Source organism: Protopterus annectens, chromosome 14.part0 (assembly GCF_019279795.1).
Source record: "Protopterus annectens isolate FY-2018-M chromosome 14.part0, PAN1.0, whole genome shotgun sequence".
Classification (NCBI taxonomy): Eukaryota; Metazoa; Chordata; order Ceratodontiformes; family Protopteridae; genus Protopterus; species Protopterus annectens.
The window spans coordinates 544,182,187-544,205,277 of record NC_056748.1 but is presented as its reverse complement, the minus strand read 5'-3'; the positions used below and the strand labels follow the sequence as shown (position 1 = coordinate 544,205,277).

Sequence of the window (23,091 nt, the reverse complement as noted above, 5' to 3'; positions counted from 1 at the left end):
ACCTCCGGTCATTAAGTGCCCTGGGGTTCAACACTGCGCAAATCGCGCATCCCGAGGAGAGGTGTTCAACCCCAAGGCACCTAACGCACCGGGTGTGGCCATCCGCTGGTGAAAGCTTATGGCCACACTCGGTGCACTTTGAAAAGATGGCTTTAGGGGCCTCCGACATAGTAGCACAGAAACACACTCACTAGGCCCCTACACACACCACAAACATACACTACGACCAGTGAGGGCAGGGAGGAAAAATAACCACAAATTAAATTAAATTGAGAGAGATAAAGGGCTAATGGGTACCTAAACACTCACTCTCACTCACACGAAGAAAAGGGGGATAAAAATAGAACATTTTTTTCACAAAACATCACTAAGTAGCAGGAGCTCGAAAATCCAGCTTGTAGCTTGAAGCGCGGCAAACTAGATCTGAGGTCCGTCAGGGCTGGCAGGGGATTATGGGTAAAGGGAGGAGCTAGGAGCTCGGATCTATGCTGTGGTAAAAGTTGCCGGCTCGGATCCGAGATCGGATCCGTATCCCAAAGGTTGCTGACAAATGAAGTGCCTACTTCAGATATTATGTTTCTTGTACCCACATTTTGGAGAGAACACCCCACCCAACAAAATTCTGTATACCACAGCAGCTCAGAAAAGTGCAAAGTCTATTAGTACTGGAAATGTTTCCAATGAAATTAGCTCACAGTATGGTTACACACTGAGAGACTCTTGTACACTTGTAAGGTTCCCTTATTTTTATCTATGTGTGTGTGTGTGTGTGTGTGTGTGTGTGTGTGTGTGTGTGTGTGTGTGTGTGTGTGTGTGTGTGTACTCCAAATGAATCTTGGAAGGCATATGTTTTGTAACTTGATTTCATCCTTATTAGCAAATGAATACTTCATTACTATTTACTGTTTATTAAAATCTGAGGATAATTTTGTGTCCCCTATTCTAATTTGAAGGTTAAGGTTCCCATTGGTTGACTACAAAATCAGATGGTTTGATAAGTTCCATTTTATTTTATCAATGCAACAGTAAGGAAATGACTAGATAAATGAAAGGAGGAACTAAATGCCATTTTTTTATTTCGAACTGCTAATTTCTGGGAGTATTAGGGAAACGGTATTATAAATGAATAAGACAAGACTCTGAAAGTAACAACATTTCATTGAAATAATGTGGTATATTCTTTTCACAGGATTACAGAATACAGCAAGCTTCAGAGTGTTGTTTTTTGTTACCTAGTGATGGCTTCACTGACGATCTTAATTGTAGAGGTAAATTTTCCATGGTGTCTGATAAGAAATAAACTGATGCAATGTAATTTTTGAGCTATACACCAACTAGTGTCTTGCATAATTTATGTAAGAGATAAATTAGCATAAGACTGGTGATTTACTGTACTGTGTATTAGTGCCCACTGCTGTTCTAAGATGTTATACTTGGGACTGATGAAATGTTGGATCCAGGGAGTATAAAATGTTGCCCTTCTGAGCAGCACCTTTCTTTACCTGTCTAATTCTTGGTGGTAGCAAAGCAATGTGTTAGTGTGTGTTTAATGTGCATGTCTGTTTTAAAGCAATATGTTGTTGTTGTGTCTTTCGGCTTTTCCTGGTTAGGGGTCGCCACAGCGGAACTCCGGTCCGCTAATGATTGGCAGTAGATTTTTACGTGTTGGCTTGCCAGGCCTAACGCACAACCTTCAATGAAGGAACACCCATTCACGCATGTCGCTACACAGAAGACACTAACTGAGAATCGAACAGGCAACGTCTAACTGTGAGGTGACAACGCTACCGCAGCACCACCACCGCAGTGTTTTAGAGCAATATAAAGAATGAAAAAGACAGATAAGAATAAAAAAAAAACAATGTACTTCAAATGTTGGTTTAGCAACAAGCAAGTGATGAAATTAGAGAAAAGTCAAGTAGCCTGGAAAAAGAAAATAATTTAATGTGAAATATTAAAACTAGAGGAACAAACAGGAGACTTTACAAATATAAATGCAGAGCCAGAAGAAGTGAATATTTCAACAAAACTAATGTGAACATTTACACTTTCCTTTAATGTACAGTTAGACCACAGCACCTACCTGGAAGAAAATGCACTTTACTGAATATAAAACAGCACAGGTTCATTATTATTCACAAGAGCATTCTGTCACAAAAAATTGGGTTTCCTTCTTTTAGCAAAACTCAACAAGTATTACAATGATTGATTTGGTACTATATCCAGGCACCAATAAGGAAAGAACAGAATTCCAACCAAAGATGCACTGTCTGCTGTTAGCACACAGAAAAAGGGAGGATCAGGCAACAATGACTATTGACATTGCTTATTCACAAGGTAAAGTCTCTGCCCAAACACTTGGATAACTGGAAGACCACAAAGGGATCCGTGTAATCATATTTTTACCTCAGACATAAAAGCTGGTAGCACATCACATACTGTGTTAGGGCATAGTCCATTTAGTTCCAGTTGACTGACTGACCATCTTAGTAAAAATTGCTTAGTAAAAAAAAAATTAGTTATTAGCCTTGAATAAAGTGGGTGGAGAAGCTCTCAGAAGCTCACATTAAGGTGACTGGGCCTCCTGAACTCTCTTACTGAAAAAGATACCCTCCTAGGTTGCAAGGTATCAGAGGAAGTCATGCAATTTCATGGAGATGGTTTATTCATTGACTGAAACTCAACAGATCATATATGTCTGCAAGTGTTATTATTTATTTTATTTATTTATAATAGTAGGGACATTTCTTTCCCTTGCTAGGGCTTAACATTATGAGACTGTGCACTCCAACAGAGAACAGTGTTATGACAACTGGGTTTAAGAATGGGCTAATTCTCACCTACACTCTACAATTCCCACTGATACAGGACATTATTACCATAAATTGGTTCATTTTTAAAAAATATGGGAATATTAATTGAAAAATAGGTGAGACACCTTTAGTTGTATATAAAAAAGATATTAGTATTAAAAATTTAATATAAAAAAATAAAGAGGGGAACAACAATGCCTATTTAGGTAAAATGACAAAATGTGGGCATTGTAACCAGTGCAAGAACATTTTGGAAGGTGACAAAGTATTCATAGAAGGACATGGTTGGATAAGACTCAACCACAAGAGTAATTGTGGTACTAAACAGGTGATCTACGCAGCTATATGCCATGAGTGTCTGGGTTTTTATATAGGTAAAACCAAAAATGCATTCAGGGCGCACATTTACCAACACATGTATGATATTGGGAAAAACAATCTAAAGACTGCACTAGCAAAACATAGTAGCATGCATTCAGGTCATCATTTCAAGTTTATAGTATTGGAGCAATTTATTATGGATGGGGGGGGGGTCCCACTGACCAATTATTGGAATTTAAGGAACTACTAGGGCAATTAAGGGTCAATGCCAGCACTCACACAGGATTGAATGACATGGTTTCTCTTAGTAGTTACCTAAAATTAAAAGCTGACATTTTGCTCTAAACTAGGGACAAGGTGTACTTATGTTTTTAAGCTGTTATTTTCTGCACTTGATTATTATTGTTTACATAACAGACATTAGATATATAGTGTTTTGTGATGACATTGATTTATACATAGATATTTATATGTCATTTTTTTATCTTTTTCTTTTCTATTTTTTGGACTTAATCTTTTATTTATTTGTCATATACGTTACAGAGGGATGTAAGACATGTTAGTTTTTGATTGTGTTTTATTATTTCATAAAAAGGGAGTCTACAGTTTTAATTCACTTAATTGAACTAATTAATTATGTATGTTAATTGGCTAATCTATTGGAGTATAAAAATGGGCAATGTGACTATGTATTAACAAATTCCTGGATTACAACAACTACTTGCAACAAACAACCGTCTCCAGCTGAAAAAATGTAAAATCCAGGCACGTCCAACCAAAGCTCTCTTTTATTCTATTAAATGAACCAACGATAGTTGAGCGCTTTCATCCAGATACAATATGATGAAGTCCAGTTGTATCTGGATGAAAGCGCTCAACTATCGTTGGTTCATTTAATAGAATAAAAGAGAGCTTTGGTTGGACGTGCCTGGATTTTACATTTTTTCAGCTGGAGACGGTTGTTTGTTGCAATGTGACTATGTGTTTCATTCTGAAGAAGTAATTTGTAATTGGTGATGAAAGCGCTAAATAAATTGGATTTACTGCATTTCTTGGATCTACCCCGTTTGTTCTTTTGTGCTTCAGTTTTTTAGTAGTTTTCTTTCTGTGTTTGGTTTGTATAATAATATACATGATAAAGTAGAACTTGGTATACAAAGTACAGTAGATAACACACACATTACAAGACTAATAAGATAGGGTTTATAGACTGTCATAGTAAAAGGGCATTAGAGAAAGTCAAAGTTACATACCATACTTTTTTATACAATAAAGAAGAGGGAAAAAATGAAGTATTCAGGCACAGGAATATACAAGAGGAAAAGCATATACTACAGCCTACTTAAGTAAGGATGATGTAGTCTGGGAGCATCAGAGTAGAATAATCCACCGTCCGACCTGTCATAGTTTCAAATGTATGGTAGGCTATAAATAAAGAAAGTGATAAGATGTAAAAGGGTAAGGGAATGGAGTAGGGAGGGGTATAATAAGATCGAAAGCATGGTGGGGGTACTGAGTCATGGGTTACACATTCACCCCTACAGAAAGGGGTAGAGGTTCAGTACTGGGTGGATACTTAATTGGGTAGTTGGGGAGTTAGTCAGGATTGGAACATGGACATAACCAGTGTGTTGTAAAATACTGTTTGAGGCTTTATTTGAATTGAGTGAGCGACGGTAGAGGGAGGTCAGCTGGAAATGAATTCCAGGCTTTGCCAACAAAGCTGGAAAATGGTGTCTCCAGCTGAGTTGTTAGATTTGTGTGTCTGAACCAGCAGTTTGTTAGAAGAATGAAGCAGCCTGGAATTACAATAGGAATTGATGAAGTTTTTTTTTAGTCCAGGGGTGTTTTCGGGTCGGTTGAGGACCTTGTGTGTTACTATGAGCTGATTGTACTGAAGTAAACTGAGTAATTCTAGCCACCCTAGTAATTTATGGCTATGGCAGTGATGTGTCCAATATATAGAGCCAGTGGCAAATCTGGCTAACAGTTTGAGAGTATACCAAGTACAGATTTGTTCAAATTAGTTAGTATAAGGGAGGTGTATAAAAGGGTAGAGAGTAGGTGAGTGTGGGCAATGGCAGTCCTAGCTAACGGAGACAGGAAAGGTTTATTTTTATATAGTGAACCAGGTTTTTTATTAATTATTTTGATAGTTTGATTGACATGCATAACAAATTTGAGGTTATTTACTATTGCCCCTAAGAGTTTTGTATGAGCATCCAGGGAGATAATGGTACCATTTTTGGATGTTATAGTAAAGGAGAGTGGAGTAGATATACGAGAGGGGGGAGAAGAGTAGTAGTTTGGTTGTATTAGGTTCAAAATAAGACGGTGATTAGAGAGACAGTTTTCGACTGTGTTGAATGTTTTCTGGGATAAAGCCAGCAGATCTGTTGGGAAGGAAGCAGAACAGATCAAAGTAGAGTCATCAGAGTATTAGATGCAAGTTGTGTCTGGGATGACAGTATTAAGGTTGTTGATAAAGATAAAGAATAGAAGGGGACCAAGAACAGAGCCCTGGGGGCCTCCAAGAGTGAGAGGAAGTACAGTGGATAGTTTGTCCTGCCATAGGACAGCATGTTGTCTACCACTCAGATTATCCTGTTGTCCTGTAATGAATGTGACAGGTGTCGTAATCTCAGAGATGGTATATATATATATATATATATATATATATATATATATATATATATATATATATATATATATATATTCACTATACAATCTCGAAATACTGAAATATCGAATTTCAGTATTTTGAGACTGTATAGTCGAAAGTGCAGTTACTCAAAACTGTACTATATCGAATGTGTAAATGTCGAATCCACTGTTGTGGTATTGCATTCGTGACTTGTGGTGCATGTGATACCCGTGCCCTGGCCCAGCAATCAAGGAGCTTTAATCCTCACCACTAACACCAGTGTGGGGTGTCTCATATAGGAGGAAAGGATAACAAATACACACAGTAAAGTGCAATTTACCTTAAGAGCATACAGAGATTACAGTGGGTCCGGGGCTAGTCACTCCCTTGATCTCCAGGTCCCCAATAAGACTCCCCACCGGCAGAGCTACAGGGTCCAGATCTTAGCCTAATGGGCAAGCTAAAACCTCCAGCACCCTCTCTGTCCAACCAGTGCTTCGTGTCCCTGCCCAAGTAGCTGACACACACACACACACAAACACACACTTTGAGAAGAGTTTATACAACCACACAGACACTCCTGGGGAAGGCTGGCATATGTTCTCAAGCTGTGCCCCTTTTTCCCAGACTATATGGTAGTACCAGCTGCCACCACCTACTAATATTTATCAGCTACTCAAAGGCCCTTAAAAGGGTGTCCAATTATTTCTGTGCAATATTATAATCCAATTGGTAGTATAGCCCAGGGCTAAAGCTATTGAAGTGGCTTTGTACAATTTTACCATAGGCATGCAAGTACTCTAAAGAGCTTTAAATTATCTCTACAAAAACAGCCACAGTTGAAAGAGTTTAAAAATATTTAATAACAAATAGTCAAAACACAAGACAATACTTTTTACTACAGAGTGCTAGTCAAGAGTTCAGAGATCACAGAGAAATACTTAAAATACTTCAGTAGTACAGTTCTGACATCACAGAAAACACTTAGTCTAATCTTTCTAGCCTCTAGCTATTTCTAAGAGAAAACACAAGACTAAGATAAGCTTACATATAGAGCAAGACAGTGCTGGTGAGTTGGATGGTCAAGATAAGAATGGTTAATGCTCTCTAATTCTCTCTGTTTTTAAAATCACATTCCTGGTTTACATAATTCTTCACACTTCCCTGGGTTCCCAGGCTAACAGAAACTACATTTACATTCTTCACCTCTGATCAGAAACCAGAGCAATAAAGGACATTTATGCATGCAAATTCTGGCCTTAAAACAATAGGTAGGATGCCTCACTCTAGACTTTCTATCTCAGAGTTTTAACATTAAAGGGTCACAACATGCTTTACTTGGTCAGTAGAATGCACTGTTGTTACATTATTTCCAGTTCCACGTGTAACTCCATTTTTACCATTTAAGACAAAAAGCCTGTGGTTTACATTAGTATTTACAGATGACAGAATTATCTCCAAAATTCTATCTGGCTAGGCTGGCAGCCTTCACCTATCGTCACCCAATCTTCACAGTGCGGTGTGTGGATTTAGCTGGGATTCAGGCAAGTGGTGTTTTTGTAAGGGTATTTGGTAGGGATTTTAATGTGTGTGAGTGTGTGTAGTGGGGGGTTTTATGTGTTTGTGTGTTCAGTATAACCTCGGAGTTAGTATATATAAGTAGTGGGGGTGTGGGGGGTGCAGGGGGGGTTTGCCCTTCCTGCTTATAGGTAGGGTAGGTGTGTTTGTATGTTATGTTGTGTTTTTGTGTGTTGTTCTGTTTCTTGTAGTGTAGTTAGGTAGGTGTATGTGTGTTTGTTTGTGTGGTGGTGTGTGTATGTGTATGGTCACAAGTTTGATTTTCGCAGTTGTGGGTTTTTGGTTATGTGGATTATGGGCTATACAGTCTCGAGATACTGAAATTTGATATTTCAGTATTTTGAGATTGTGTAGTGAATCCATATGTATATATATATATATATATATATATATATATATATATATATATATATATATAGATAGATATATATAGATATATATATATATATATATATATATGTGTGTGTATGTGTGTTCTGGGAGCATGGGGGGCTTCCCACCTGGAAAAGAATGTTTAAAAAAAGAAGAGAAATGATTGTCATTTGCTTTTGTCCTGTATTTTTAATTTTGTTTTAAGTTCTGGGACTCGACATTGTAAGCCACGACATTTCCATACAGAGGAAAAAGGAACCACTTATTCTTACAAGATGAGGTCTGTGCAAATAAATAAGTCAGGAACTGCTTAAGGTGCTTACAAAAATACTGTTTGCATAAGGTAGTGTTGATTAGATGCTCAGTTACTGCACTAGTCTACATTCCCTCAGCATCAGTGCTAGATGGCAATATGAGGTAGTATTTGTCATGTGACTGTACAAGTGGTATGACAGTATTTGTCATAGCTCTCATTTGACCAGTCCTGGTCCCTCAGGCTGTCATCCCAGATTTATATTTTAGCAAAATGACCACTGGCTTTGTGAAATGTGTGGAATATCAGTTGGAGAGGTGGTATTTGTATATCTCATTTGCTGATGTCCTCCCATTTTGCAAAAGCTGGTGGTGTCCTGTACACTGTACAACCGTTTGGAATCTCTAGATGACAAATAGCCATTACATCTCCTAGCCATTGCCTCTCCCTGCCACATGCAATGTACATGCCTGTTTGTTCCTTGTATAAGTGGTTTTAGAATCCCACCTATAAATGTTAACAATGGGATAAGTGACTCCTCTTGAGTGCATTATACAGAATGGAAGCACTTCCTGTTCACTACACATGTCACATGCAAGGCTGTGATATAATAATACCTGCATAACTTCTGAAAATAAAGCATAATGGACCTGAAATAGTACACATGTAAAGAGGATTCTATAATCTGATGCTAGAGCATTTTGATGTGTGTTATAAACTCTCCTGTGAATGGGCAGGATGCAACCATAATAATTACAGTTAAATGAGTTACAGGTGAGATATAGCATGTTGGACAGGGGCGCTGTTAGTTAGCTGGTGGAAATGAACAAATAACAGAATATTATACATTTTTAGGAACTTGTTGTAATTTTTAATTGCTAAAATAGCAGCTATAGTTATTATTTAATGGCATGGCACTCTTATAAACACCTCAATAACACGTAAACATTTACTACAAGGAGATGTGCACTTACTGCTTGTAATAAGTAAAACCAGTTTTATTAATTAATGCTGAGGCATAACTACCCAAAATACATACATCTCAATCATAGAAAAGGTGCTTAAATATCAAGCATTACTTTTCTTTGGTAAGAAGAATGCTTAAATTCCAAACATGAAATAAGTTCATATGTTTATAGGTTCATAGGTCTACACTAGGCTGCTAATCCAGATGACCATTAGTAGTCCAGCTACAATACCCCAAATTGTAGGCACCTGTTGAAATGACTAATTTGTACCTAGTTTTGTCCTTTTCCTTGATGAGTTGAGGGGCCAGATGTGGGGTATTTTTACGACTGCCCCTCTATTCATCTACATTATACTTAAAGAGGGTCATGGAGCTACTTTACTTTACATTCAAAGAAAGTTTATTCCTTAAAAGAGGTATTCTCTGTGATATAATCTATCTAATCAGCAGATCTTATTGCTGTTTCAGTGGAAGTTAAGATCTCGAGTGGGTGTTCAGGGTGTTATTAGTTTTGTGGGTGTGCAGGAAGTTACACAGGACTGGATCCTTTCAGACTTTGTAAGCAAGACAGGGGTAACCTCTCAATAGTCTGTAGGTTAGGCAAAAAAGATTCTCAAGATTCCAGTGATGAGTTGTTTGCCATCTCTTCCCCAAATTATACAACTAGGTTTTGTGATACAAAAAATTTAACAGCACTTTTGAGAGGTGTAAATAAACCAGTGGTAGTCACAATCATATGCAAACAGTGTCAGAGAAGACTCTACTGTTAACAACACTAGGCTGAAGACTTGGAGGCTGACTGGAGTGAAAGCACAAGAGTTCAAGTAAGCATTCATAGTTCTAGCATCTGAGGAAGATGAGGAAACAGGTGAAACTGAAAAATGGTAGCATCTCAAAACTGTATATGTGAGGACTATAGAACAGATATGTGGCTAAGTAAGATGTGGAAATAAGGTATATACGGAACGTTAGTGGTGAAATGCAAAATTTAACAAGTTATTAAAAGAAAAAAGGAGCACAAGAAAAAGTGGAAGACAGAAAAGATGAATCAAGCTAAGAAAGAAAACTGATTGTCTAACAAAGAAGTTAAGAGAGCAGTTGCAACAGCAAAAAGCAAGGCATTAGATGTAGTTTACTAGCTTCTGTAAAGTGACTCAGCAGATGACACAAATCAGATTGCAAGTCAGACAGTCAAGAGACACCATACAGCCGAGTGACGTCCAGGCGTTTCTGCAGTCACCTCCTACTGCGCCTCTAGGCGTCAAATATTGCCTGTTCATATTTGCATTAATAATTCCAAAACCATGCTACATACAAGGTATCAGAATATTTTATCTTGAAGCATACATGATGGCAAACACAAGTGTATTCATATATGAGCTCTGTCAATTAGTATTTGGTAGAACTATGAGGTGATAACTTAATTTTTTTAAAGACTGAAGCCACACCCACTGGGAGTTAAATGTACACACTTAAAAGAGCTCTACTGGAGGGAATGAGATAAGGGATATCAGCAAAACCTGCGCACCAGCCCATAGGACATCAAAGACATACAGAAGCACTTCCAGCACATTCTGAATAAAGAAAACTCCACAGAAGCTGAACTGACCCAGACACAGCCTATGGTGAAAGGTATGGTAGAAGAGGCGATAGAAAAAGAACAGCAATAAGTAAAATAAAGTCAGGGAAAGCAGCCACTCAGATGAGGTCACTCCAGATAAGCTCAAGATGTTGGGTGAATTAGGGGACAAATGGCTCCTGAGAGTAACCATAGCAGTGTGGAGGGAAAAGTGTATAACAGATAACTGGAGAATAAGAATTCCAGTGCCAGTGTGGAATAACAAAGGGCATATTTATAACTGTAGGCAATATAGAGGTATGAAACTTCTGTCACATTGCATGAAAGTGATGTGATTGACAAATGAATATGAATAGAAAGTATGATTGGAAATAAGCAGTTTGGATTCAGGTCAGGATGCAGCACAACTGCCCCAGTGTTTGCAGTGATACAGTTGAGAAGGCGCTAGAGATGAGGAACGAGTTCAACTGGACATTCCTATACTTGGAGAAAGCATATGACAAGGACCCAAGAAAGCTGCTTTGAACAGTCTTGAAATGGTTCAAAGTTCTAGAAACATTGGTAGAATTACTACAGGCTATGTACAGGGATCCAATGACTCAAGTGCAAACGGTCTTCAGTCTCACAGACAGGTTCTCAGCGAGAGTGGGTCTGCATCAGGTTCAGCTCTGAGCCCACTGCTGTTCATACTGGTGATGGGACTACATTGGCAAACAGGTCAGAGGGGACAAATCAACAAAGCTGCTGCATGCAAAGGATTTGGCACTACAAGCAGACATTGAACAAGAACTTCAAAATATGGTAAAGGAATAGTTTGCAAAACTGAATGCCCGCATGATGAAATTTAGTTCAGACAAGATAGTTGTCATTGCAGCAAATGGGGGAAATCAGAAGAAGCTGAAAATTGAGACAGAAGAGAAAATAGTGGAAGAAATTAACAGCTTCAGGTATTTGGGTGCTGTGGTTGAGGAGAAGGACAGTTTTAAACAAGAGGTCAAAGTTAGAATCAGAAGAGCTGCAGACAACTGGCACAGAGTATCAGGGTAGTATATGACATAACAATACCAAAGAAGCTGAAAGGTAAGGTGTACAAAACAGTGATGCAACCAGTACGACTGTATGGTATGGAAACCTGGGCAGTGAAAGCACAGCAGTTGAGGAAGCTAGAGTGATGGAGATGAAGTGTCTGAGATGTGTGGTAAGATGAACAGATGAAGAGGACATCAGTGCAGAAGTCAAAGTGGATCTAACTGCAGAGAAGGATAAAAGGGAGCAGATTACAGTGGTTTGGCACATGTGCAGAAAAGCAGAAGACAGTCTACTGAAGAAAATTTAAGAGAGATGCAAAGAAGGCAAGAAGAAATGAAGGCATCCAGCAAAGACTCCGATGGATTGCATGAGTGAAGACTTTCAAGAGAGAGACATTGATTAAAGAAAGATGATGACAGTTGATGTTTCACCCAGACCCTATGAAGAAAATGGAAAAAAGGGGACTGATGATGATGATGATGATGGTGACATTTGACTTCTGGAGTTAGTATGCAATAGTATCAGTAATCATGTTGTATGTAACTTCTTCTTCTTTCGGCTTTTCCCGCTTAGGGGCCACCACAGTGGATCACCTGTCCACTCATAATTGACAGTGGAGTTTTATGGTGTCGAGTTGCCAGTCCGGCGCTCAACCTTCCACAGAAGGCACACACATGCATACACTCACGCCTAGGGCCAGTTTAGAGTGTCCAATCCACCTACAGCATGTGTTTGGGATCTTGGAGGAAACCAGAGCACCCAGAGGAAACCCACGCCACCACAGGGAGGACATGCAGACTCCACACAGAAGGCACCCGAGCCGAGAATTGAACCAGAATCATGTTGTATGCAACTGATCCCAGTAAAAGAAACTATAGGAGGTAAGAACCAGACCCAAATAAGAATCATGTTTATAAATTTGGTATCTCTGATGCCACATTATATTTACAGGATCTGCCTGTGTTCTGTCATTCTTCAAGTATTTAGGCATTACTACACTGTTATTAAACACAGCACCTGGAATAACTATATGTTGTTGGAAGTAATGAAATGGTCTGTCAGCTTGGTTTATCATGGTGTGATTTCAGAGTTTAGTACATCCCTGAGGTTAAATTTATTATTGTTTTTGATAGCTGTAAACAAACTGAAAATATCAATCATACATGTGAAATGCAAAATTGTCTGAGCATGGTTTTGGAATTCTTATAAAAGAGACATTTGCTTTTAATGCATGAATGTGTTTTTGGTTGTTCAGTGTTTACACTAACTACATTTTTAGAATTGTTTCTTACAAGTAGTCAAAGAATTTGTTACCACAGGAAGGTGGTCCTGTTTCAGAAGACATGATAAGCAGTCAAACTGTACATCAAAAGACATTAATAATTCATGCACTTCATAAAGATGGCTATTATAATTATTACGAGATATATACTTACTTCACCATAAACTGTTACTTCAACTGAAAAATAAAAAGAAAACTTTATAAGTACATGAAATCATGTCAGAACATTATACAAATGCACAAATGTGTGAGCAAAATATATTTAGGTAATGCTGATATCTTGTACTCTGTATATGTCAAAATATGTAGTGATACTTTTATGTTTTTTCCTCATTTTTTCTAAAAAGCACAGATTATCTTCACACACACACACACACACACACACACACACACACACACACACACACACACACACACACACACACACATACACACACACACCTCTCTCTACATAATGCACTTCATTGTCTGTAAAACACAGACTTGACCTGCAGGGGAGCTTGTAGCATGTGTAGTTAAATGAATAAATAGACATCGGTAGAATTAACAAGTTATATCCTAGGTGGCTAAGCTGTTTAACTTGGTTATCACATTTGGAGATAATGGACTATAATATATTCATTCATATATACATTTAGCAAATTTAGTTTATTTGCACAGTTGCTGTGCCCACTTAATCTGTACACACATTTTCTGTATTATAACCAAATAATATTTAGTATGCTTCTGCCTGGATGCTTTTAAGTTTTGGTTTGATGTTCTTTTGGTACATCTCTGGAGAAAATAAGATGTGCAGATTTCTAAGCTGTACGATTCATAAGTCATCTTTCACTTATGATGTGCTGGTGAGCTGATTTACTCAAAAATGTAGCCATTTGTAGTGGAGTATGGTTTGCTGGTTTGACTGCATTGAGCCACAAACCAATCAGTTAAAACAATTAAGTACTCATATAACATTAACAGATTGGTTGCTTGAAATGTATATATATATATATATATATATATATATATATATATATATATATATATATATTAGTGGAGTGTATAATGTTAACTAAGTCTGATGAAGCGATCTGGATGGTCACAAAAGGGCTCACTTTTGTCATACAATTAAAGAGTTTATCCTTTCACTGTGGTAGTTCGGCTTTTTTATACATTTGTGGCTCTGAGGTGAAGACCGAGCTGTTTATCCGGTACCTGTGTTTTTCTTTTTCTTGACTGCATTGAGACCTGTGGGTCACTATGCATTCTTGAAACTGCGTGCAGAAGCATTCTGTTTTTAGGGATGATCTATGCATCTCCTGTGAGCCTTCTGTAAAAAGGGGTTAACAAATGTCCTGAGGCACATATTTCCTTTACAGGAAAAAAAACAGTATGAACTGGACTACTGAAAGAATTGATAAGATTGTACTGTACCGTAATTAGCTGGAAACACTGTAATGAGATTGGGAACAAAAGTCTTTATCTGTTAATTACCCAAACTCATGTTGAAAAGGTGCCAGTCTCCTTTATGGGCCAAGTCTTGTGTACTTTTCAGAATGAATTCTCCCAAACACTGTAGTTCATTCAATAAGGCTTTGTTAGGTGTTCACATTATCCGAATACTGTCTTCATTAACAGTACTGATAAACAGTTAGTGTTAAACATTACTGAACGTCATATTCTGATTGTCCTGAACTACGTAAACCTATATAGTCCTTATCTGACCTGTCTTCTATACTCAGGCTCGACTGTCTGTAATCTTCTCTATAATAACAGGTCAAATGAACTACCTAACCTTAACTGACTTCCCTAACTGTATCTGAAGTACATTTCAATAATACCAAAACACTGTGATGCTTTACACACCCTCTTAGCCTTGGTTCCCTTAGTTTCCAGGCTTCGTCTTGTATGTGCTATATTTAACATTCCATTAAGGAACATTCTGTGGCTGGCAAGATTGTATCTTTCCCTTGAGAAAAGAACATTCTGTGTTTCTGTATTTTCTACACACTTTATTAGAAAGGAAAGATGAGCATAAACTGTCTCTCATGCTTGACCGCAAGGTTAGTCTTTTTTTCTTCTTAACTGTCTTTTAGCATGTCTAATGTCTAATCACTACTTTAAAATAGAAGTCCCTAATCTAACAACTACCACATCCCTAGTATTCTACTAGTTGTGAAACTTAGTGACTTTAACTCATGCAGGTAGCTCTCTGACTAGGCTGGTTTACCCATTTTCTTATATGTGTGACTCTAGTACATTCAGTGTAAACTATTGCTATATGAAGTATTCTGTATAGGAGTACAGTAACATCATTCTGTTTCTTTCACTTTTATAAAGACCAATAACTACATAAAAATCTAGAATCCAGTCTAACAGAAATCCTTCTGTCCTTCCTTCCATCTTTTCCCATTTCCTTCTGTCCCCAGCTGTACAGCAACAGATGATAATGTACAATGAATGTCAAGACAAAAAAAAAAAAAACATTCTAAAATGGAACAAAGGAAAACAGCATTACCACTGGTTCATATCTAATGAATAAAAGAATGTTTCTGGTGGATAGCACATGACATCAGGAAAAGGGACTGTGGAGAGAAAGGACTGCCTCCTTTACTTTCACTTACCTTTAAAATTTGTCAACGGATAAGTGTTTATAATAGTACCAAAGATCAACTCACTGAAGGCAGCTTGTGATATCCTACCTGTAATCCATGGACCTGGATTTCAGGACAAACAAAACAAGACTTCAATTGGGATACATGCAAACTGATTATAGATGGCTTATCTACCCCTCCTCTCCAGAGGAATGAGGCAACTGGTGCAGTGTTTAAAAAAAATGGTTTATTTAGTCTTCACAGATGGATGAGCAATATTTCTGTTAAATCTTAATGGTTTTATAGTGAGCTCTGCCCTGGTTATAACAGCTTCGTGAGGGGAAGGGTCAGAATAGCCAGGTGCTTTAATTTGTGGAAGTAAAATACACCTCATTTGCTTATGACCAAATGTCTACAAATGGAGTGGGGTATCCACACTGGCTAATCCTCCCCTACCCTCTTACAGTGCTTGTGTTATATATCAATATCAGTTAACCATTTTCAAGATAAGTCCAACAGTGACTCCATGTGTTACTACTTTAATTGAAAAAAATTGCCCTGCTTGACTTGCCCAGGATTCCATAACATTTTAACATTTTAAAAATACTTTCACCATATGACTACTTAAAATCTATCTGATGAATCAATATAGCTATTTAAGTGCTTAAGTGTCCACCTTTTTTATCTGATTTTTTTTTCTGTAGAATTATGGACCAAGTCATCTTATTTTCAATAAAACAGACTGTGATTTGCCTTTCTCGGTATTAAAACACTTTTGATTGAAATGCAAGTACTGAGTCCAGGTAGTTTACAAGCATTTAGTTTGATGATCAAGTGGTGGTCCAGCTTCTCTAAGATGGCATTCCTGTTGCTTTCAAGAGGTCCAATATCTAGTATATCTAGTACATGAAAGCATATATAGAATGATAAAGAAGGCTGTCTAAAACATACATACATAAATTAGGAGAAAGATTCCACTTGTCACCATGGAGTCAGTGCTACAGGGCAGAATATGAAAAAAGTGCTTAAACAACTCTGCCAAGGACAGAAGGCATGAGAAGTACAGAAAAACTGTGTCATGGAGCAGGTGTAGGGAAGTACAAAAAAAACCTGTCCCATGAGGAAAATGGTGACAGAAATACATAAAGAACAATGCCATAGGGCAGAAGGTGGTAAACGTATAGAAACATCTGCACAGTGACACATAAGGTGACAGATATACAGAAATGACTGTGAAATCAGGCACAGTGTAGGAGACCTCTGATATCTTACATCCTGATTAGAATGATGCAGAACTTGACAATTCTTATTCATATGTGGTACTCTTACTGAAGTTTTACAACCATAAAACACAAAAATAACACTTGAAGACAGAAAATCTAATATGCATGTGTCTTAAACTAAGCATTATCTGCATACAAAGTACCTGGTATAACACAGAAGAAAAGGAGCCTTTTTAAGGAAAAAAATTCTTACCTTTATAATTGTGCCCATGGCCATTTGGATTATTACATTTTCCAAAGATTTTCTTGTTTTCCTCTTCACTCAGTGTCTTACTTAAAATAAAAAAAAAACACTGATTATTGCCTGTAGTGCAGTTGTGGTAGCGTGCATCAGAAATAGTTTACTTTCATTAATGTGACATTTATATGAGACCTGGCAGTTTAGCAGTAGGATTAAGCCAGTGAGGATTAAAGCTATGAACTGCTACCAATATTCATCCTGTAGACCTAGGTTTGATTCTCTCAGTCTTCTGTTGCAAACTGTGTCACTCAAAACAAATGCCTAAAGCAAGACTCTTAAGTCACTCCTGAAAAGAGGCACTTGTGTCTTAAAAGTGTGCTTCCTAAAACTATAAAAAACTAGGTGTGTTTCAGAAAAAAATATAAGCAAACAGCAAGTGTCAACTGTTACACATTAAGTGTTTTGGAAGGAGGCATTCCATGCACCACTGAATTTGGGAGTCTGTAACTCACACACTTGTGTCGCTTCCATATATTAAATTAGAGATCTCTCCTCTTTGTAGAAAAGACAATTCTCCACAATACAATAATTTGCCCTCCTCACACTTGAGAATATAGACATTTGTGCAACAACTGTGCAATTACCAAGACATGGGGTAAAGCCACAGATAGTACCCTAGCAGTGCAAGGTTTCAGTGTCTCTCACACTTTTAGGCTACTAGCTGTATAGAGAGGGGCTAAAGGTAGAGGTGTCTCAATATACATCAATAGTAAGCATACCTTTTGTTTGGTTAACAGGATGACATGCTGGAGTTTCTCCACATGCAGACTACTACAGATAAAATCCTGTATCACATCCTAGTTACAGGTCACCCTCCATGTACCAAGAAACTCACTGCCCACACTTAGACCTACTGGAAACACTTACTATCTAACCAAATACTCTGCTTATCGGGGACTTTAATTATCCATCTACACACTGGGAATGCTACATGGCCTCAAATCTGCAAGCACAGAGATTCCTGGATATCATAAATAAAAATACCCTTGACCAGTTAGTGCATATACCCACCATAAAGCTGTGTCCTTCAAAATCAAAATCAGCTCTGTAACTGCAGTAAAGCCAATAACACTTAGGAACTATTCAAAGGAAAACAGCTGTTTAATAAGTGATACTTTGTCAAAATTCAATACCCATCCAAACACAGAGAACACAGCAGCCTATACAAAACTGTTCTGCGCCTACCTTAATTGTGTTCCCTTGTGGTGACAGCTGTGAAAGAGTAGAGTTAATACATATAAGTTAGGAGGTATAGAAGAAAAGCCTCCATGTTGATGGGTACATGGAGGACAAAGCTTCCCTATGTAAAACATGTTTTATGCCTTTTTTCTTTATGTTAGCAATTACAAAAGGAGGCTATATTTTCCTTTAAGAAACAGTTAACTTTCACTTAGTTTTAGTTTTGGCTCTTTATGTAGTCAGTGTTCTAGAATCTATGAAAGATCTACTGATGTGACAGAATGTTGACTATTAAGGATTCATATGTATACTTATATATATATATATATATATATATATATATATATATATATGGGTCTACTTCATATGATCGACAACCATAACACTGACACCAAAACACTGTAAGCTCAAAACACCTAAACCTCATATGATCGACACTCATAACATCAACACATGAAATCCAAAGCATTATGCCCTTTCCCCGCTGCAGCACAACCCTGGAGTAGGAATAAATAGTTAGGGGGGTGGGGGCACAGCCCCCCCCCACATTATTTACATGAATATAGTCAATTCCGTTAAAAGTATCCATATGTATGTTTAAAATTTATGACATATGTGGGGGGCTGTGCCCCCACACCCCCTAACTATTTATTCCTACTCCAGGGTCACGCTACAGTGGGGAAAGGGCATAATGCTTTGGATTTCATGTGTTGATGTTATGAGTGTCGATCATATGAGCTTTAGGTGTTTTGAGCTTTCATTGTTTTGGTGTCAGGCAAATGGTTGTTGATCATATAAGCTTTCAGTCATATGAAGTAGACTCATATATATATATATATATATATATATATATAGATATATATATGTGTGTGTGTGTGTGTGTGTGTGTATATATATATATATATATATATATATATATATATATATATATATATATACACACATATATCTGCATACAAAACACACACAATGTTAATGAGCCAAGTCAATAATATTACTAGATATACTGGCATTAGGTATTGTGCAACATTTTAAAAATTGAAAACAGTTCCTTTTTCATTTTATATCGATATACTAGCTATTATCAACTATATTATAATTAAATGGCTCCTTCATGACCAGCTTTATTAGTTTGGAGTATAAATACAACATTTCAGATATTATATTGATTTTCTCATATTACCTTAAGAAGTAAGTCTTTAAATTCACAACTATATTGCTAGAGATTAATTACAGCTTATAAGGCAGCTAAGTGTTCCTTAAAAATGTTATGAATTCTACTGAAGTAGTAGACAGGCATCTGGAGATGCCTCTATGGCTCTTTTAATTCACAAAGGCTGAATTTAGAAATAATCTATGCAGTTGGTGATTACACTTAAAAAGCTTACAGCAATGGAAAACACTGTGTGAGATTCACTTAAGGAGGCTCACAAATATGGTCAGTGCACAGCTAAGTGTAGATCAGAGACCCGATGGCAGGATGCTATGTTAACATGAATATTATAATTAAAATGGTAACAGAGTGTACTAAAAAGTATTAATTTTCAAACCTTATATTAGTTACATTCAGAAAAAGAGACAGACTATACAACATGATATCATCATGCTTGATGCCAGTCTTCACATCATGAACTATACAGACCTTTTAGTTACATTCTGTGACTATGGTTTTCTTGAATAACCTTTTTTGCAACATCAAGCCAATGGCATGTCAGAGACTGCATCACTGATAATGTGCAGATGGCATATCAACGTCAGACAGTAACTATAAGATGAACTCTGAAGACTGTTAGAGGGAAGAAACTATATCTGAGTCCCCTTTGAATCACTTTCTTCTTTTGCTATTCTCACTCCTGAGAAGCATGACAGATGCCCCAACAGTGCACTAAACTCCTGGTCCCACACCAATCTCTAAATACTGTTGCACACTCATAAAAAGGATTCTTATTAACAAGTGTTCACTACTACGTCCTGTGTATCAAGAGTTGCATCATGTACATTTGGCTCACCGTTAAACATCTGAGTGGCATCCTTAGAGGTGCAATGGTCAAGCATATGCCATAGGATTTATCTGTCCTGGTTTTGTGTACACTGTTGGCCAGCACTGCCGGGGAAACACAGCTGTACTTGATGTTCTAATAATATCCATCTTTAGTGCACAAGGAAGAAGCTGGGATCCTCAGATTTGCAAACCTAAACAAACCCCAGCGTACATGTCATGTGCATAACCACACTCGATACATCGGAGCAATATGTCTCAGGAGAGCAGATATAAAATACAGCAAAGCACTAATCAGATGTGTACAATGCATAAACACAACAAGAACCCAATGACAAAAGTAAGAACAGTGTCTGGTCTCACATAAGGGTTCCCAGAGGGAGTTTGTGTACAAGAGGATTCAGCACTGTGCCTGCTGTTGTTCGTGCTGGTGATACACTACATTAGCAAATACGTCAGAAGGGATAGATCAACAATGTTACTGTATTCAGATGATGTGGCCTCACAAACAGACTGAACAAGAACTTCAGCAAATGATGTGGGAATAGAATGCGAAACTGAAAGCACAATGAATGAAACTGAGTACAGATCATCACGTGTCTACAATGGTGAGGAAATCTTTTATGTTGTGAAACTTACATACAAAGGTATGGCATCTAAGTCCAAGGAAGTCATTGTTCCACTGTATTCAGGGTTCATCAGACCTATCATTTAGTACAATGCCCCCTTTTGGTACGTACCTAACAACTGGAATGTCCACAGAGGTTCCTCACTAAAAGAATACAGGGCATAAGTAATATGTCCTATGCGGACCACCTCAAGGCCCTATCCTTGTATTCTGTCTCCTACAGGCTTTTGAGGAGAAAACTATGCCTGGCATACAGGTATTTGTCAGACCCCACTCTGATGGACCACCTGCATATCCACAAAACAAACAGCGCCAGAATTACCCATTCTTAAGACTTAAACCTTGCCTGTGATATAAATAGGACCTGCTGGAGAGATAGGTAAGTATCCCAGAAACTACTCCATCTATCAAATAGGCTCCCCTGTCCATGTGAAACAGAGTTCCTCCCTAAACCAATTCAAGTGCAACTTGGACAATTGGATGGAAAACCAGAAATTCATCCCTGGTTTGGCACCAATGTGTCTAATGGTTACAGGTAATGTGTAAATGGTTCATCTCCCAGGCCCATGCTTACACTTATCAAGGGTAGCAGAAATTATCAAGGGTAGCAGAAATTGTCAAAGATTTGGAATGCATGGCTAGGCTTAAAAAGGCTATTGTGGTCATTAGCCTAGTAAACACCTATGCACTGAGATAAGGCAGTTGTGGCACCAAACTGGGGAAATTATAAGAAACTGTAAATTGAGATACAAGGGGAAATAGTGGAATAAGCTAACAGCTTCTAGTATCTGGCAGGTGGTTAAAGAGATAGAATGGCTGAATGAGGACATCAAAGGGCTGAATCCAAATGGTCCAAAGTATGAGGGGTAGAGTGTGACAGAAGAATGACCAATGAAGCTGATAAGTAAGGTGTACAAAATAGTGGTGTTACAACTACTACTGTATTGTACAGAAATTGGGTCAGTGAAGGCAGAGCAGTTGAGGAAGCTAGAGATGATGGAGATGTAGTGCCTGAGATGCATGGTTGGAGGCACATTGAGAGATAGATGAAGAAATGAGAACATCAGAGCAGACGCCCAAGTAAGTGCAATTACAGAGAAGGTCAGAAAGAACTTATTACTGTACTTTGGGCATATGTGCCAGAAAGCAGAAGACAATCTGGTGAAGAAAATTGTGGTTAGTCAGGAAGAAGACAAGAGGAATCAAGGGCATCCAGCAAAGAGATGGATGGATTGTGTGACAGAAGAAGTGCAACAGTCAGTCATGGCCATTGAAGAAGACAAGAGACTGGCACTGAATCAACAGTAATGGTGATAGCGGATTTGAAACTCCATCCCTGGTAAAAAAATGGAAAAAGGGGATGATGATGATGATGATGGTGATGATGATGAGGATGATGGTGATGATGATGATGATGATCACTGCCCTGGCTGGGAGGTTTGCCTGACTGACTTCACTCTGTCTGTGGGATCAATATTATGCATAGCATTTATATTTGGGTCCCTTATGATTAATCTCAAAAATATTGCAAGCCATTGTTTTTGAAAGCGAGCAAGCCCCTCTGCTGTCCCAAAGGAAGAGGATTTTCAATACATCCCCTTACTTATACTGCCTCCATGACTCCACAATAGTGGGAAAAGGAGAAACTCTCCAGTATAGCACACAGCTCATTCACACAAATGATAAAGCACATAGCTGTTTCATACAAGCAGCACTTCTTCAGTGCCCACATTACAATGTGATGCCCTGCAAAAAACTGTCAATTTGAAGAAATATGATAGGGCAGTTAGAATTCAGTGAAATGGCTATAAATCAATGGTAAAGAAGACTATATAAGTGCACATATATTTGGTGTTAACCTCAAGGTTTTACATGTGTTGCTGTTTATTCTTTCATGATATTGGGGCTTAAAATGTACATGTATATGACTATACTAACCACGTGTCAGCAATAATCTTTACTAGAATATATGTTTTCATTTTTTTCTTCATGAATGCATTTCTTATTCTGGATTTTTATAGTTCCTCAGTGTTGTATGCAATATGTGTAACTATATATTTCACCTTGCATGTTTTTTTTTCTTTTTGTGCCTTATAGAAACATTCATGGACAGGCCCCACATTACTGTTCTATATTCCCAAGGCCGCAGCCTATGGTGGCTATTCCTGGATACCTTCATCCTCTTTTGACTGCTATGTGATCTATCATTGCTGTGCTCACACTCTGCAGTGTTCTAAGAATGTACTTTACTTCTCCGAGTATGACATATTCCTTACGTTATTTGACTCATCATGATTTGGTTTGCTGCACTGCTTTTTCATTTGCTTCTTTACGGCACATTCTGTGT

At 37.8% G+C, this 23,091-nt stretch overlaps 1 protein-coding gene across 2 annotated transcripts in view; it reads right to left on the bottom strand.

The window, feature by feature from the left end:
* PTS (6-pyruvoyltetrahydropterin synthase) overlaps positions 1–23,091 on the bottom strand; it is a 364,058-nt gene that overhangs the window by 120,558 nt on the left and 220,409 nt on the right. For both annotated transcript variants that reach the window (XM_044056291.1, XM_044056292.1), the window contains exons 3-4: positions 16,891–16,970; positions 12,993–13,015 (exon numbers count right to left, since the gene is read on the bottom strand). In XM_044056291.1, coding sequence (XP_043912226.1) covers positions 12,993–13,015; positions 16,891–16,970 — 103 coding nt within the window. The remainder of the gene's footprint in view (positions 1–12,992; positions 13,016–16,890; positions 16,971–23,091) is intronic.